Source organism: Labrus bergylta, chromosome 23 (genome assembly GCF_963930695.1).
Source record: "Labrus bergylta chromosome 23, fLabBer1.1, whole genome shotgun sequence".
NCBI lineage: Eukaryota > Metazoa > Chordata > Actinopteri > Labriformes > Labridae > Labrus > Labrus bergylta.
The window spans coordinates 12,045,101-12,062,541 of record NC_089217.1 but is presented as its reverse complement, the minus strand read 5'-3'; the positions used below and the strand labels follow the sequence as shown (position 1 = coordinate 12,062,541).

The 17,441-nt window shown below is 39.7% G+C and overlaps 1 protein-coding gene across 2 annotated transcripts in view; it reads right to left on the bottom strand.

Moving 5' to 3' along the window:
* Positions 1-4,170: 4,170 nt before the first annotated feature.
* The window catches only part of grm8a (glutamate receptor, metabotropic 8a), a 216,443-nt gene continuing 203,172 nt past the window's right edge, over positions 4,171-17,441 (bottom strand). The window contains exons 13-15 of one of the 2 annotated variants that reach the window (XM_020644056.2): positions 6,553-6,693; positions 6,259-6,368; positions 4,171-4,600 (exon numbers count right to left, since the gene is read on the bottom strand). In XM_020644056.2, the coding sequence (XP_020499712.2) occupies positions 4,588-4,600; positions 6,259-6,368; positions 6,553-6,693 (264 nt within the window). In that variant the 3' untranslated portion in view covers positions 4,171-4,587. The remainder of the gene's footprint in view (positions 4,601-6,258; positions 6,369-6,552; positions 6,694-17,441) is intronic. The other variant, XM_065951301.1, reaches the window with a different exon arrangement.

The following is a 17,441-nucleotide window of genomic DNA, read 5'->3' as shown; positions in this document are numbered from 1 at the left end:
ATCTCAAATATGAAATGACTCATTGAGTAGTTTTCTTATCCAGTATTATTTGCATGGATAGTCCTGTGAATAACAGCATGACATTAATCATCCAGTTAGTTTCCTACAAGCAATCTGCTCTGTGTTCTGCTCTGAGCGCACACTCAGCTGTGAAGCAGTGAGTGTGCGCTCGGGGGATGTACACACACCTGATGCACCTTGACCTAAAATAACAAGCAGTATTTTCCCTTTTTTCCAGACTTAGATTTGCATAGATATGAGATTATTTGCATGTCAAGGTGGGTGTTTTTTTTTTTTTTTTTTTTAAGTAACATCATTATGGATTTCTGCTTCGGTTGGTTCTTAAAATAAAACTTGATCAGAAGAGATTTTATATACAAGACTCCGGGAAAAGAATATAGTTCACCTTCCTACAATAATGTTTTTTTTTTTTTTATGGAAGGAAAATGCATCCAAACAAAACTAGATAAGTACGATAAAGGCTCAAGGTAGGGTGGGTTATGGTTGGCTTATTATCAGTCTTCCACACCTGCGCTCTGTCATTTCTGTCAGTCTGATTCTCTGCTAATTAATCACACCAAGTCCATCCAGCACACGATGCAGCCGTATCACTCTCTGACTGAGTGACAATGAGGTCAGAACATCAACCATCTGCTTTCCTTCAGGAAACATACAATGACTCTCAGACAGATTTACATGCGTGATGACAATGTCAAAGGATGCAGCCCAGGATCCCTCGACAGTTATCCGTTTCATCGTGTTTGTTCGACAGCAAATCCACCGTTTGTTTAAATGAATCATGTCAAGATTTCATTCCCACAGAGACCACTGATTAGTGATGTGAAGGAAGGAGCTTGTGGCATTTTGGTACTAAAAACAACAGCTGCACAATGATCTATTCATGCATTTATTTATATTTAAATCTACAAATTAAGTTCAGCTAAGTGACCGAACTGATAAGATATTCTAGATAAATATCACAAACGCTTATCATTTATTGAAGTCATGCTGGCGACAGATGGACCAGAACTTTGGTAAACATTAAAACATTCCAAAAACGACTTGTTTTGTAAATGTTTACAAGTACTGCTGGACTCAAGATGCTGGATTATTTGACAATGTTTCCTCTGTTGCCAGCACTAGGTTGACATTGTGGTGTATGTCTTTATAAATATTGAATGGAATAAACAGATATATGATATTCAGGCTCCCCAGAGGATGACTATTATTAGTAATCAGGTTTTTTTTTTCTCTAAACTTCTAAAAATAACTTTTTTCCTTGACTTTAACTAACACACAAAAGCCTCACTTTAACTTTTCCATTAGTGCTAATTAGAGAATGTTAGCATGCTAACATGCTTAAAGCTACTGAGGAACTTTCATTTTGACACCATTTCAGCCAAGAGTGCTACCTCTTATCTCTCTGCATTTCATGTGTAAGTATACCATAAAATCTGTTGTATAAGACGCACTTTTAACACCTTTTTTTTTTTATCTAGAAAGTTGGCTGCGTCCATCAGTGCGACATTTATGCTAGTATAAAAATAATTACACACACGCCGTCATCACCATGAGTGCAACCGCCACCATCACACACTGCATGCAAGGCTCATTCATTGTGTATTTAAAGCTGATTGCAAGCTGTGCTGGGATAAGATGTGGCAAAGCCCACGCCTGCCGTGCTACTAAATATATTTTTTCTCCCTCCCTCATGCATTAAAAGCACAGGTGACATATTATTCAGTGAATAAAACTGTTGGAGTGCCCTTTGATTTAAAGACTCCTCTATTCAAGTTAATGAGTGTCCAGCGGAGTCGGGCAGCGTACCTGGCTGTCGGTAGCCTACGTCATAACTTTCACTGTAGGCTGAGAGATCAACTACCGTACTGTAGCTTGGAGGAGTGCAAACTCCATAAAGCGAAAACAGATGGTTCTAAAAGAGCGACACAGCTGTACACAAATTGCAAGTTGTGGACCTCGCTAAACACAATAAAAACCATCACGCAGGTAGATAGTTTAAAGATTTTTTTCTTTCTTGGAAACCCCCCCCATAAATAAACTGCGTCTTATTAACTGGTGTGACTTATATTACAGACTTTACAGTTAGTATTATGTTAAAAAATAAATAAAAATGCTGTGAGGTCTTTTAATTGTCGAACATATCGCTTACTGTGAATCTTTTCTGTGGAAAATGTTACAAAGGCCCTTTCTAGTCTAGTGTGCTGTAAAGCGTTTCATCTGCTTTTAACCTGGCAACAGTATTCAAAGACATAAAGAACTTTTCATCTTGTAAGCATTGTCAGCTGTTAGCGTGTTAAATACTGAGATTATCACAGGGCAATGGGCATCCAGTCAGTGCTCAGTCTACATGATTCACACATTAATTACCACTACTTTTGAAATGGCACCATGTCAGCTGTCTATGAGTTTATATATAATTTCCATGGGGTTTGGGGTCATTTCAAACACTTTGAAACATTTCCTGAGCAGCTTCCCAGTAAATAAGAAGGTAGGAGTTTAGTGTTTTGCTTTGGACATTTGGGATCGGCTGTGGGCAAAACACACAATGCAAGCTGCAGAAGTGGTGGCTGGTAATTTATGTAGACGGAAAAACATTTTTGCTTCTTGGTTTATATTTTTTCTTTGATGTTGAAAAGTCAGGGTAAGAGAGGATTTCATGGGATCAAGACGACACATGAAACACACTGTAAAACCTACAAGAAGACATTTACAAGAACATATTGACAGAATTTTACACCTTTTCATCTTGACATCTATGTGTAAGGTGCTCAGTGCTGACATTAAAGGTGTGCATGGCCGTTCACTTTGCCTCCAGCGTTATTGATTGTTCCTCACCATCAAGAATGGATTCACTGATGCAGTTGACTGTTCCTTTCTTAGCTCTCATGTATTTATGAAGGTTGGACATCTGCTGCAGGTGCACAGGGAAGGGGATTCTGTGCACTTTGCTCTAGTATATCTCTCTCTATCTCTCATTTCCCTCTCGCTCACTCTCTCTGTCTCTCCAGGACTTTCCCCATCAACGATTTGTCTGTGCGGAGATCTCAACACTGCTGGGAGATGTTTCAAGAGATGGAGGAAAGTCCTTAAGAGCTTTTAATAGAAATCTCCTGCAATAGAAACATGAATAACCTCATTCTGTTTCATGTAAAAGAAGGATTTGGTAACTTTTGGGATTTGTGACAGAATCAAAAAATGTAAGACCAGAGAAAGGAACACTCCTATGTTACTGTTGAAGCTAGTAAATGTGTGAAATGTATTCATGTGCAGAGAAGTGAGTGAAATCAAATCTTACATTCCAAAGCACTTGATTTTCTGTGTTTTGCTTTGTCCTGAGTTCTGTCCAGATTTTGAACCATTGTGAAAACGACAGTTACAATTACTAGCCCTTTTTTAGAGTGTGACTCGACAACAGCGCTGTAACAAAGCTCCGCTGTCATTACCTCATTGTACATTCATATCGATTCCGCAACAGTGTAATAATGGTGTCTGTGACTGTGAATTCACATTGCTTTATGGCGTTGTAGAGACAGCCGGTGCTCCACATACACAAACACTTAAGACATTCACACACACACACAGCGCTGTTCAAGCTGGTGTAATATTATAGAGTAGATTAGTATGTGAAATAATATACATTGATGTTTGAATGGATGATGCAGTATTGTAACCAGTGTTCATTCGTTAAGCTATACACCATTAAAGAAAATAAACTGCAAAGTGATCTCCACTAAAAAGGTACAAACGACCACCATTCTACACATTTGCAAAACATTCCTTTATTATAAATAAATCTCCTTTTTGTATAAAAACTGGCATGCTTCAACCATGGCATTTTACAGGTTCACGACCCAAGGCTACGACCCGGTTAGCCAAGACAGCAGGAGGAAACACACTCATCTCATTAAGCAAGGGCGATCCATCAGACAACGGTGAGACAAGAATGAAAAAATCGTCACAACCACAAAAATACTTACAGTTAGAGAAGAACAACAAACATGTTTGAGTCTCATAGATTTTCTCTTACATTTCTCTTTTTAAATATCTTTTTAAAATGTACTCTGTTAAAATCTCTTTCCTGGCCCCACCTTTGCCCTTTATGATATAATGTCTACATGGTTTCTGAGAGCTTTTTTGTCTTTTTCAGGATTTTATTTTTTTTATTTTTTTTAAGGTTTTAGATAGTTACTCTGTCCACCACAGTGTCCCATGGAATGTCACTTTTTTCATGTTGTCTCTTTTTTTTTTTTTTTTTTTTTAAACAGGTAAGTTCGTGGTAGGACCAATGAGCTGTGAGCAGCGGGAAAGCAGGCACACTGACTGGCTGTTTATGTGGTCCCGCCTCTCTGTGGTTTTGATGCGGAACAATACAAAATGTCTCATGCTTGGATTCCGTAAGGCGCTCTGTCCGTCCGCCAGTTTTCTCCAGCCGAGGGGCAAAAGAACGACAGCTCCTGCACAGCCCCAAGACCCGACCTCTCTTCTGTCCAATCCCTCTCTTTTTCTTCTTCTTCCTTCCCATGGTCCCTTCAAATGGCATGATTGCTGTAGCTGACATATGTCGTCTTAGTTGATGAAGCTGCGTGATTTCAGGGTGTGGGATGGTTGAGGATGGAAAGAAGATGATCAAAAAAAATATTTCAAGAAAGGCAGGAACAATAGAAATAAATACGAGTGTAAAGAGAATGAAAAAAGAGACAGATTGGTGGAGGGGAAAGGAAAAGGAAAAAGGAAAGGACAGTTGAGAGCAGATTTTGCCACAGATGGTCACGTAACAGTGTCACAGAAACAAGTACACCTGAGTTGTTGGGGCTTTTTGTCAAACCCATTATGTCCTGTGTCCCCTCAAGCGTTCCATGGTAAATGTCAATGTTTTTGCACCAACCAAAGGCCTCTAACTGCTCCATTGTTATTCGCTGATGCTTTCACACAACCTTTTGTGTTTTTGCTGTCTTTCACATGTCTTTCACACACTGCTGGAATTACGGAAAAAGAGTCTTTCAAAAAAAAAAAAAAAAAAATCTATTAAAGAAATGAGTTTTAGTGCATGCAACAATTTTTTTTCCTTTTTCTCGGGGTGTGGAAAATGCCCGCCGGTTTTTATTGATATTTACTGAAAAGCACTTTGAAGTGAAATGTCAGGTATATAGAAAGTAAAGACTCTTACTGTGAATTGCCTTTCCCCTGTCCCTGATGTATTAACACATTTAGTTCCTTGGGCAATATGGAACTTAATCATTTATAAGTTATAAAGAGATGCAAGTTAGGCGATGACGAAGCTGTTCAACTGTTGGTGAAATGAATGAACTGTGACCCACTTCCTTTACTGATGCTGAGAAAGTGCTGACACAGGAACAGGGTTTGCCTTCATGTCTAAAACCTTTCATACGCCTCCATATAGTAGTCACAGAATGCACAGAAACACATGCACAGCCAGGCTGAGACACATGTCTTTATATTAATACAGATAAAAACAAGCATGCAGAAACGCATCTTTTAAGAGCACAGAGGAACACACACAAAAACTCACTTATTGATTGATTGAGACTTGTGCAAAAGCCCGCCTGCACACATGCACAATAAGCACACACTCGCACACACAGCACACTGCTGACATAGAAGAACCAGCTCAACACAAAACAGAGCTTTCAAGTGAGTGAACATCGCTTCACTGTCAGAGCTCGGAGAAAATGCACCACGCTTTTGTGAAAAAAGAAGAAAAAAAAAAAGAGTCAGTGCTGTGGCTGATTAGTCAAGCAGAAAAAAAGCCAGGCGTGAAATTCATTTTCAAATTGAAAGTAATCTTTTTTTTTTGCTTAATTCAAGCGACACAAAAGCTTCATGCAAAGTGTAAATGTAAGCACAAATGTAAAGGCAGGGAAATGAGAGCTTGTTTATTATGATACTTTGCTCATATAACATGCATTCAAACAAAAAACGATTATTTTATTACCAGTGCGCTGGGAGAGGGAGATAAGCTTTTAAACCGAACGACTATACAACCCTTTGTGTGAGTTCTACACTTCCATGTGCATGTGTGCTGAGGTGTGTGTGTATTATATGTTTTTATGTACAACAATAAATTAGTATGAAGCTCAAACTGACAATAATTCAGCCTTATGAATCATAGTGTCAGCGTATTTTATTTGGGCTTTTGCTTTTTGGGACATTTCATTCTTGATTATTATTTGTTATATAGTTTATATGTATAATTATAAAATCTTTGTGTTCTCTTACTCACTGTTGGTCTCCATGCTCTCACACAGCTCGGTCTTAACCTCTCCGTTGGGCCGGTCTCCTCCCTTCTGGGCCAGTTTCCCTGACATGGTGGCAGCTGTCACGATCGCCTGTATCATCATGCATTCAGACAGAAAGCTTTGAGTGGAAAGGAACGACATTTCAGCAGGACAAATCCTATTTAACAAGAGTGAAACAAAAACAAACACCAAAAACAAACCAGTCAAGTTGTAGAATATGGGACAGAAATTTGAAATATTGAACTTTTTTTTTTTTTTTTTTTTGTCTGCTCACCTTAAAGCTGCGTTTTCGTTTGGGTACGTTCTGTTCCGGGTGGAAGAGGATGATGTAGACCTTGGGCATGTAGAGCATCCCCAGAGACACGGAGGCAGACAGGCTGAGAGAGATGGTCAGGGTGGTAGTTTGGATATACATCTAGAAGGAGAAACCATTTAAAGAAGGTAGAGAGTCATTTATCACTTCTCGGCTTGTCAGAGAGAGTGTGTCTCATCCTCAAACTACAGAATATGTCTGATGAGGGGAAGATGAGGAGGACAGATGGGAAGAAGAGGGGGGGAGGGGTGATGAGTAAAGGGTGCTCTAACAAGAGCAACATTAGTCAAAAAATTGTGTTATGACAGCTACAGTGACACATAGGCAGGTAGATCAAGCGGTGTATGAAATGATGGCACCGTTGAAGTTGTTTAATTGCCCGCGTGCTGCAGAGCTTTTCTCTCCGTCTGAGACTGTGAAATGGTGCTCAGTTATTTTTTGGCAGGCTGAAGCACCAGATGGGTGTTGGTTGAAGGTATCAGGTGGGTTAGATAATGACAGAATTTAAACTAAATCAACTTAAAGAAGATCTTTTTTTTGGAGAGGTTGGATGAAGTTTGGCCCACATGGGACCCTATAGGGAAAGAAAACTTTGCTTTTTAGGGCTAAAGTAGAGTTTTTCTCCATAAATCAGTGCCTCTCTGGATTTTATTCATTTCAAAGTGAGTTGATGGACTGCAGTTGGATGTCAAACAGAGAAATGCAGACAGATATTGTCCTGTATAGTGGACAAGCTGGCAGGCACTAGCTTAAGGACAATGTCAGCGGATTCAAACATGGACATGATGAGACATACATCAGGCAGGCAGTCAAATTTGTTAGGTACTGATCCAGACAGTTTTATGAAACCATATCAATTCTACCTAGTAAGTTTGAGGGCAGTTATAACGAAAGAAGAAGACAGTCAGGGAGATATACACTGAACTGGACTTAGCACTAGTCCTCAGGTCCTTCGTGAGTTTCAGAGAGTTGTTTGGAGGACGACAGACCTGACACGGCTGACAAGCTCTCAAGACATGGGGCTTATCAGGCGAGCACTGTCTACAGTACATAGAGAGAGACAGTCAGAGGAAGGAGGCAGGAGATGGTGAGATGGAATATGAGAAATAATAGTAAAAAGCCAGGCAGGGAAAGTAAAAGGAGGCATGGAGAAAAAAGGAAGGAAAAGGAAATAAGGACTGATGTTAGGGGAGGGGGCAAGTTGGGACACACTGATGCAGTGAGAGAGAGCAGAATGAAAAAAGTGGCATACTAAAGTGTCAAAAAAAGTGCAAAGACCCACTGGTACAGGCAGCACTGGTAACTACAGCCTGACAAGAATAAAGAGTGGAAACAGAGAGTGAAGCTTCACTTTGAACACAGGAGTGGATACACGCCATGGACAGCCAGCTTCTCAAATACACACTCCAGTAGTGCCACCGTTTTTTTTTTCCCCCAATGTAATGTTTGATTCACTACTGCTGACCTCATTTTCATTAATAAACAAGAATAGCTTCTGAACACAGTCAAGTCACACATTTGTGACATAAACCCTTTTCACACATACGGAAATCTCCTGAAAAACTCCCGAGATTTCCAAGAGGAGCTGTATGTGTGAACGCAACAGCCGAATTTTTTACTCCGATATTACCCGGAGTTTATCCGGCCAGACCCCTAGTATTTTTTCCGCAGATAATCCGGAGGAGCTGATGTCTGAACGCGGCCGAATATACTCAGGAGATTACAATTTCAGCCAATGAAAAGAGAATGACGTTTATATACAGTGACTGCCTAAAGTGTCTGCACGCGACCACTACGATCTCCGTGCACGTAATTAAACGGCTGCATTTTGTTTTCTGTTCGTCAGTATGTTGTTCTCCTCTCTTTTGTGGATGTTCTCATTCCATTGGATTACACATAGCATTGATATAAAGGCTAATACTGTCATTATAGCGTCGTGTAGCGGACTCTGTTGCTTCGGCCGCTACTTTCGCATTGTTTATTTACTTCACGTCTTACGTCGGGAAATCTCCCCCCCCCCCCGACAGGGAAAGTCCCCCGCTGTGAGGAGCATATGTGAAAGGCTAGGTCGGGAGAATCTCCGGAGAAGTCCTCCTGTAAATATCTAGATATTATCCGGAGTGCTTATGTGAAAACGGCTTTACAGAACTGATGACTAAGAAGTATTAATGTATCCCTGTGAATAAAGGGCTACGCAAAGGGGACATGATCAAATTATCACTGATAAAACACATAGGACATGAATACAGACACATACAACATGAATACAGACACATGGGACATGAATACAGACACATGGGACATGAATACAGACATGTGATATCGATTGGAAATCTACAACCAGGGAAACATCCGGTTAAGGAGATTAAATGAAACAAACACTCTCATTGGGTGAAGTTAGGGGGAAAAGATTAGCCATGGTGTTCTTGGCTTACATTGTTCCTGTTTATTTCTGAATTCCACTGTAGGCTGAAAATGTTGCAAAATTGCCATCATGAAAAAGTGTGTTTTGAGCACAAATTTGGGTGCTGCAAAGCTCTTGAACACAAAAGCTTGTATCTCAAGCTTCTCAATGGGAAATATCGGGCTAGAGCAGCCCTGATTAAATGTTTACACCAAGTAGTTTTTGTGAAAAAGCTTTCAGTCTTTTCACTCAAACACAACAAAAAGAGAACTCTTAACTACATGTCAAAGGGGATTACATTTTTGGACAAAAAAATGATCAATACATAAAAAAACGTCCAGAACTTCCACTAGATATGTGTGCATTGTGGTCCGTTACGGCTCCATGCACCATCGTCCATCAAAAATGATTTCCTTACACCAAACAATCTTCGGAAGAGCAAAAAATGTAATTCATTTTCAAAAGTCTCACAGTCACAGTCATTAACTAAAATTAAAACACACTCAAGGTGGAATCTGATAGCATCTACGGTAGTCAAAAGGAAGGGGAGTCCAGAGACAATAAACTGGACACACACTTATGCAGACACATGCATAATCCCCCAGTTTACAAGAAGTGTACAAGAAAACAACACATATTCAAGATTATTTTGTTTTTTTTGAGTGAAATTGCTATGACAGAATAACAGAGTGGCTTTGCCTGCAGCTCCCCTACAGGCTCTGCTAGAGTTTACACTTCTCTCCCATCTGTTGTCTTCCACATGGACCCCAAGATCACACACAATCACACACACCTTCACTCTAAACAAAGATATAACAGAGAGGAACCTCACATTTGCAGGAGAAACAAGGGCCAGGCCTGAGATATGCATGAGCATAAGGGAATGTGTGTATTTGTGTTGTTCCTTTCTCAATTCCATGCCAACAATTTGCACTCAAATAGTACTGATACAGGAATCAATGTGGCTATAACAAAGAGGAGCAGAGGGACAGTGCTTTCTGTTGGAGAGCGATCGGTGTGAAACTGAGATAGAAGAAATATTGAAAGGAAGTCAAAAGGAGGGAGTGTAAATAGAATGACCTGCAGAAAAAAGGAGACTCATCAGATATTTCCTTAAGCTTTGAACTTGCTTTTATGGAATCAGCAGACAGTTTCCTGATAGCTGCTCCCATTACATTTAGCCTTTAGTCCAAAGTCGTGGCTTCCAGCTGTTATTTACACAAAGACACACTGAAGACTCAAGCTGTCCTCCACCTTCCTGTCAGAGGCTGATAATGGCTAAGAAAAAAAAAGTGTGTATTGGGAGAGTTCTATTATCCCAAAAGTCACACTCTGAAAGTAGACGATTAGCTGCAGGCAGCTGCACAGAATGTGTTCCCTTAAGATTTAAAACATTTACAGACAGGGATACTCTGGTCTGTGATGGAAAGAGATTTAGGCAGAGGAACAGTCAGTCAGAGTGACAGAAGCTTTTAACACCTGGGAATAAATATTGGAAGGACAGGAACACAAATACGCTTTAAGTTCTAAAGTTTAAAAAAAAGTGATGCTTGAGCTCAATTCTTGGTCAGTGTCGGAGAGGTTCTCTGCTGCAGTATTATCGTCCTCTCAAGGGTTCCTTTATTTTATTATGAGTTCATGGAAAAAACTGCTCATCTACGGATTTTCCTCTTTGAGACACCTTGTTATTTTTCAATTAGTGCTCAATATACAGTTTAGGTGCCCTTTTGTTTAACACAGACCTTATTATGTAAATCACAATCGATCATAAAATCATAATGTTGATCATATATTTCATTCATAATAAATGTAAAAAACGATGGTGAAGACATGATGTCCCCTTTAGACACAGTAGGCTTTAAAACACTGTTACAGCCTCCTTCACCAAAATGTTTAACTTAAGTCTCAAAAAAATGGAGTCCGATAATATATAAGGACGCCACATAGCTGTTGAGGTTTAAACTGGAGCTTTATTCAATAAAAACATTTCCCCTGCAAAGTAATTTAAGCTAAATAATAAAACAAATGAAACTGCTGGAGACCGCAGCCAAGATGAACAGAAGATGGGAAGGCAGCAAGCCAACCTCGCAATGGGTCGTCGCTCCCAGCACCCCGCCCCCCAAAAACTACCTTAAAAGAACAAAAAAGAGAAAAATAGGACTACTGGGTATCTCCAGCACTAACTAAAAAAAAAACTAAAAAAAACAGCAATCCAAACATGCTTGGGGTGGAAAAGAAGAGGAGAAAATAACACATGGGAGCAAAGAGATCTTTACCTTTCTGCCCAGAGCATTTGTGTGTGTGTATGTGTGTGTGTGACATATAGCTTTATGCACAACCTGCCCCTCTAAATCACCTTCTTCTATCGGAGTGCTAACTGCAGTCAGGTGTGCAGCAGGCAGAGGGAGGAGGGAGAGCAGAGAGAGAGTCACCAGGCCACAGATTAGGCCACACGTCACAAAGGAACATACTTCAAATGTGAGCAAAAGCGCTTATAGCATATAGCTAGCACCCTTCAGACAGAGGCTGCTGTTTTGGTTGATGGAGTATATGTTATTATCAAGTTCAGACATCGAGTATGTCTGGTATATCTTGGCCAAAATGGTATTTTCTGTATACTTTTTTTCAGTAAAGCCGTACGCACTTCTTACAAGAGAAGCGCGGCCAGCTGCCAAAGTCACACAGCGCTAAAAAAAGGCGACCAATGTGCTATGAGGGAATTGAACAGTCACAATTATCCCCGTTGAAAGCTATCGACTTTCAGATCAACTTCAGAAACTTCAATTTTTAAGGTGGAAACGTAACATATTGTTGCTGTAAGGGTGAGTACTGGTGATTCATTTTGTTAGAAGACATTTCACTTCTCTTTCGAAAGGCTTCTTCAGTTCTAAACTAACTGGTGGACGGCGCTAGATGGTGATTCACATGATAGTTGTTAGCTGAGTCGTTAACATTCTCGGTCGTCTGTGGGTCACATGTTCCGAGGTTGGACTGGGGCTTCGGTTTCCTATAGACTTGAAAAGCATTTGTATGCATGAAACTTGTATCCTGACACTGTTTTTTTTTTTTTTTAATAGCATTGAGGATGAAGAAACACTCACAGGTTCTGCATTTCTGTCTTGAAAAAAAGCAACATCTGTTCAGGTAGTGAACATTTCCCCCAATGTTCGTTGCTAAACTAGTGCATCAGAATGTCATTCCCCAGAGACGAGGCTGCTCCTAGGAGACAAGCAGTTTGATAGTCGGACAACCAGTCAGTAAGTCGAGTGTAGAGAGAGCGGTTTTCTCTTCACAGCAGACTGCTAAGGCATGGCAGCCAACAGAGAAGGCCATTGTGGGTTAATTTGGCGTAGCTATGATTGACTGACAGCTTATGAACACTACATTAGAAGAACATTAGCTAAATTATGCCCATATCCTTCATACGATGCAATTTCCACTTACACAGAAGGGAGACATATAACAAGTACAAATTAAGATAAGCCCTGAAGCATATGTTGTATAAATCGGCTTTATATTCTCTGCACATAATAAAGGCTCAAAAAATAAAACAGCTGTGGGATTCAAAGTCGCTGCCAAAAAAGCGTAAGGGGTGTAACAACGTGGTTTAATCACTGCCTTTAAAACCAGGTTGTAGGAAATTAGTGCGGTCAAAGTAATAAACGTAAAGCAGTCTGCAAAGTTCTGTAAGAAACAGAGGCACATGAATCAGATCAGGCATGGGTTAAAAAGGAAACACACTCACATGTAAACACAGAAATCTAAGCTTTTTATGCTTGATGAACCAAGAAACGAAACATTCCAAGTCATTACACAGCTTCTCTGATTATTGCAACTCCTTTCATATGTACCACAGAGAGAGAGAAAAAGAGTGGTGAAATCAAAGAGCTCTGGCCAGCAACACAGCCAACAGCAGAGAGAGGGGGAGGAAGGGAGGGAGGGGAGAGAAAGTATGGACTGAATATGAAAGGCATGATGGGTAAGTAGGGGAGAGATGTAAGACAGAAAAAAAAAAAAAAAAGGTGGAACAAGGGAGGCTGACTATGAGTTAATAGGAAGTGGAAGTTGAGGACAAGGGGAAGGAGGAATAGAGAGAAAGAGGGATGAAGAGGAAGAAGCAGGGATGACAGAGCGATACTGAAGGCCATCGACTGAACTAAGGAACAAAGTCCTGAAGCTGTCACTGATAAAAATGGACGATTTTCCCCACAGGACACTTACAAGGAAACTCTTGCATGTTCAGATTAACACACACAGTATGACTGTGTGTTCAGGTTCTTGTTTAGTGATGCCAAGAAACTGACTGTTCTTTTTTTTTTTGCTGCCATGGCTGTTTAGTGTGTGGCATCTTTAAAGGAAGTTACAGCTTTGCTAACTGTTGAAGCATTTTATTGTCGATAAATTGTCCTAGTTGGGAATCCTTGTAATGTTTTAGATCGTTTTTTTTTTTTTTTTACATATCTTCTAAACAGGTACTCATCTTACTTTATACTACAGAGAAACACTGGTAACAGGGGAGACACTTCTTAAAGGAGGGATTGTTAGTAGGTGATAAATCATCCCTTTATTTCAGCCTAATCCCAATCCCAATGCTGATGTGCTCTTGGATTTTGAGGCGTATGCCCGGTGTTTGTTTAGGGCTGTCAGATCATCAACAGCGTGCGAGCTCTGATGCAAACTTTGCAAAGCGGAATAACACACTTTCCATTAGTCTTTGAATTTCTGCAGACTTTCCTGTGGGACTAAACCAAAATGCCTTGTACACTTGGTGACTTGAAGAGCATCTCCCTGCAACATTTAAACAAATAATTGTTTATTGAAGACGTATTTCATCAAGTTTGGAAAAAAAAAAAACAATACAAGCATGAATGTGACAGAAAAACAAATCAGCTAATCAGTGGGTGACAACGATTTGGTGTAATCACTGTTGTAGTTCATTTGTCCTTCAGGGTTCAGTGCTTGTAGGCTGGCCCCAAATTGTTGCGCAGTTCCAGAGACAGAGATTTGTCATCAGATATCTCTTTCCCTTTTGTATTCCAGGTCACATTAAAATAAACAACAGGCTGCTTAGTTTAACGTCACAGAGATTCAGTTTGGTATAATGATAAATATGTGACAGATGAAGGTGCACAGACCATTGTGTATGGCATCATTCATTCCAGGAACATCTTTTCATATTACTCCTTCCCTTGTCATCATTTTGTATGTAGCTATTGGAACTCATTTACCTTTCTAGGTACCAATAAAGAAACCTTGACCTTTGACCCTCGTCTTTGCTCACACTATCTCAATGAATGGTTGGCATTGCTCTCCTCGTCATTCTGTCTTCTTCTGAATTTATACTTTTGGATTCCTATCTTAGCTCTTGAAGGTTTGTTTTAAAGTTCTATTTAACATGCACTTTAGTGTCCTTGATAGTTGCCAAGTCAAACTGATTCCATTTTACAAGTGGGATGATCTAACAGACTGCCCGAGGGCCTCGCAGTGACTTCACACTTCTAGTCAATGTCAAAACCTCTTGGCGTGAGTGAGTGTGTGTGTGTGTGTGTGTGTGTGTGTGTGTGTGTGTGTGTGTGTGTGTGTGTGTGTGTTGGTATGTTTCTAATTGTCACCTCGTGTTTCTGTCCACTGACACCATGGGACCACTCACCAGTTTAATCACCAGAGCGACGGGAGGCCTATCTTCATTTATTTATTTAAAGAATGGGAGCACAACTGAACCGTAATAACACATATCAGGACGACAAAGTATTCTGAGAGTGAGGTACTTTTCTTCTCTAAAGGCGTCGACCACAGAGACAATAATAGACTCCTGAGAATTAAAGTCATGCATTTGGACATACCGATTTAAAAAAATGAATTATCCCTTGGCAATTACTTTCCTAAAAATACAGGAATAAAGCACCTTTTTTTGTTTCCGAAAGAAAAAAAAATGCATCAAATGACAAGACTAGAAAATCAAAAGTAGCAAGACAGAAGTGTAAAATAAGTATTATCACTAATTCATTAGTAAGTTTTCTTTTATCTTCAATCCCTGAGGGTGTAGAAGGAATGTATCACCTCCAATAACCTTGTGCTTTTTCATTCAGTTCTGCAAGGTATTCAATCAGCGGCTGAGAGAAAAGTGTCTTACACTTCATGCAGCTACTTTAAAAGAATGCATGCACAGCTGCACACAAGGTGCTTGTGAAAGAATGTTGGCATCTCAAAATATCCTAAAAAGCATCCGTTCATGGCTACAGAGGGGAGAAACAACTTGACGAGTGACGCGCCAATTACTTTAAGTGTTCGATTTAAACCACCGACTGCAGCAGTTGAAAAGAGTATGACTTAAAAACACATTTTTTTGGCTCAAAAAAATGACAAAGGTGAGAATAGTTTGTATTTTTAAGCTGTTATGAATGGAACTTTGTTACTTCAAGTCTTTGCTTTTTAAGCAGGGCTTGTTAAATCTTAAAGGAGCTTTTCTACACACACCCATCACAGACAATTTTTCAAACATGGTGCTGTGATGAAAAACTACAAAACATGCTCTGACCAAGGATTCTAACGCTGTCATATTTTATCGTTGTGTCCATGCTGCTTAATTGGGCCCATGCGTGGTCACCGTTGTCCACAAGTGCCTCATTACTTCCTATAAAACAGACATTTTTTTTGCTGCATCTGATCCATATTGCTCTGAGGTCTGTGAGTGTGTCATAAAAGAGCTATGAGGGTATTTGTTGTTACATGTGTGCTTGCTCTCCTATAGCTTGTTAGTGTAGTCCGTGTTCACTTGCAGATCTGGACAAAGTTGGAGTCGATGTGGTGCATAAGGCTTTCATAGTAATGCATATGGTGTAAGGAGTGGCTATATCTCTCTCTGACTGTGCACAGCTCCAGCCAATTAAAATACGCAGCAAGGACACACATGGAGCGCCATCAGTCAGCAGACTGCTGACCAAGTTGTAGGAAGTCAAATGTGTCACATTTTCAGCATGGGATAAAGAGTTTGCTCTCCTCTCATCCTGAATATTAAACAGAAATGTTCCTGCAGCTGACGTTGTGCAATTTTGACAGAAATGTGCTGGATATTACAGAAAATCATTTGGAGCTTTTTCCTCAAGAGCTGTCTTCTATCAGTTTGAATAACCTGTGAACAAATTCAGACAGCCATCACCATATTGTTGCCTTGATAGTTTCTATAATGATGCACATTTCCATGGGAATGATTGCTACTTAACTTGTGACTAAAACACATGATACTGATAAGACCTGCAATTTGAAAAGGCCGCCATCGGCCATCTGTGAAACACAAGTTAACATTAGTTGAACTCTGTTTCTTGTTTAAAGATCGCTCAAGTCTACAAGAGTTCAGGAATTTTAGGGAGAAGTCGGACGGGTATTGCAGGAGCTTTTTTCAATCCAAATAGCGGAAGAACCTAGATTTATTTTCTGGGAATTTACCAAGAGGAGCAGAGAGGGGGACTTTGTAGACCTTTGCCTTTTATAAGATGAAAAAATCTGCAGCATTAACATTAAAATATACTGGGAAACCAAGTATTAGACACTGGTTTAAGGAAATGTCTCTGTTTGTACCATTGGAAAACATTACACATACACTTAAAGACAAACAAGAAATGTTTCAAAGTATCCGGGGTCTATTTATTCATTTTCGCAGGATTACTGATTTATCTAATATCTTAAATCTATTGTTTTTATAAAAACTTTATTAATTTTCATTTTATGTTTGTAATCTCACAAAAAGGTTGACAACTCAAGAAACATATTGTTGAAAATCAATTGAGTCACTTATTTGCATCCAGAGTTGCAACAAAACTGAAGCTGTACTTATACAAGTTTCTAAAGAGATAATGAATACAGCCTGAACTGAATGAGTCATGATGCTTTGAGGCTGACAGACCTAAGCCAAGTATATTTACCCAAGTTTTCCAGCAACTGGATGCCAAGTAATCACAACTGCAAAGCAACCGCTTGAAAGGCAACAAACTTTGTATTTCTCTTGGGATCCGCTGGATCAGAAGTAAAGCAATAATTAATTCGGAGCGTCTTCAAGGCTTCATTAATCAATTTCTCAATGTTTTGATTTTGCAAACATTATATTCCTTGTGATTAATTTAATCCAGCACCATTTCCATGACATTATGCATTTCACAGGATTTACATTTGGTTGAGTTAGTAGGCCTCAAGCAGTCAAAGTAACAGAGTATACCAACAAACACACAATACCACAACACAACTGGTCAATCTGCTTCAGTTAAGCCTTTTTTTATGTATTACTTTCTTACTTTGTCATTTCATCTCTTTTTTTAGAGTCTGACACATGCAGGGATGCAGAGATGGAATACAAAATAACATGCAACAAGAATGGTGTGTCTGTGTTTGGTGGTGGTGGAAAACTTAACCCTCATAAAGATGGCTGCTTAGTGTGGAGGTCCTCTACAAC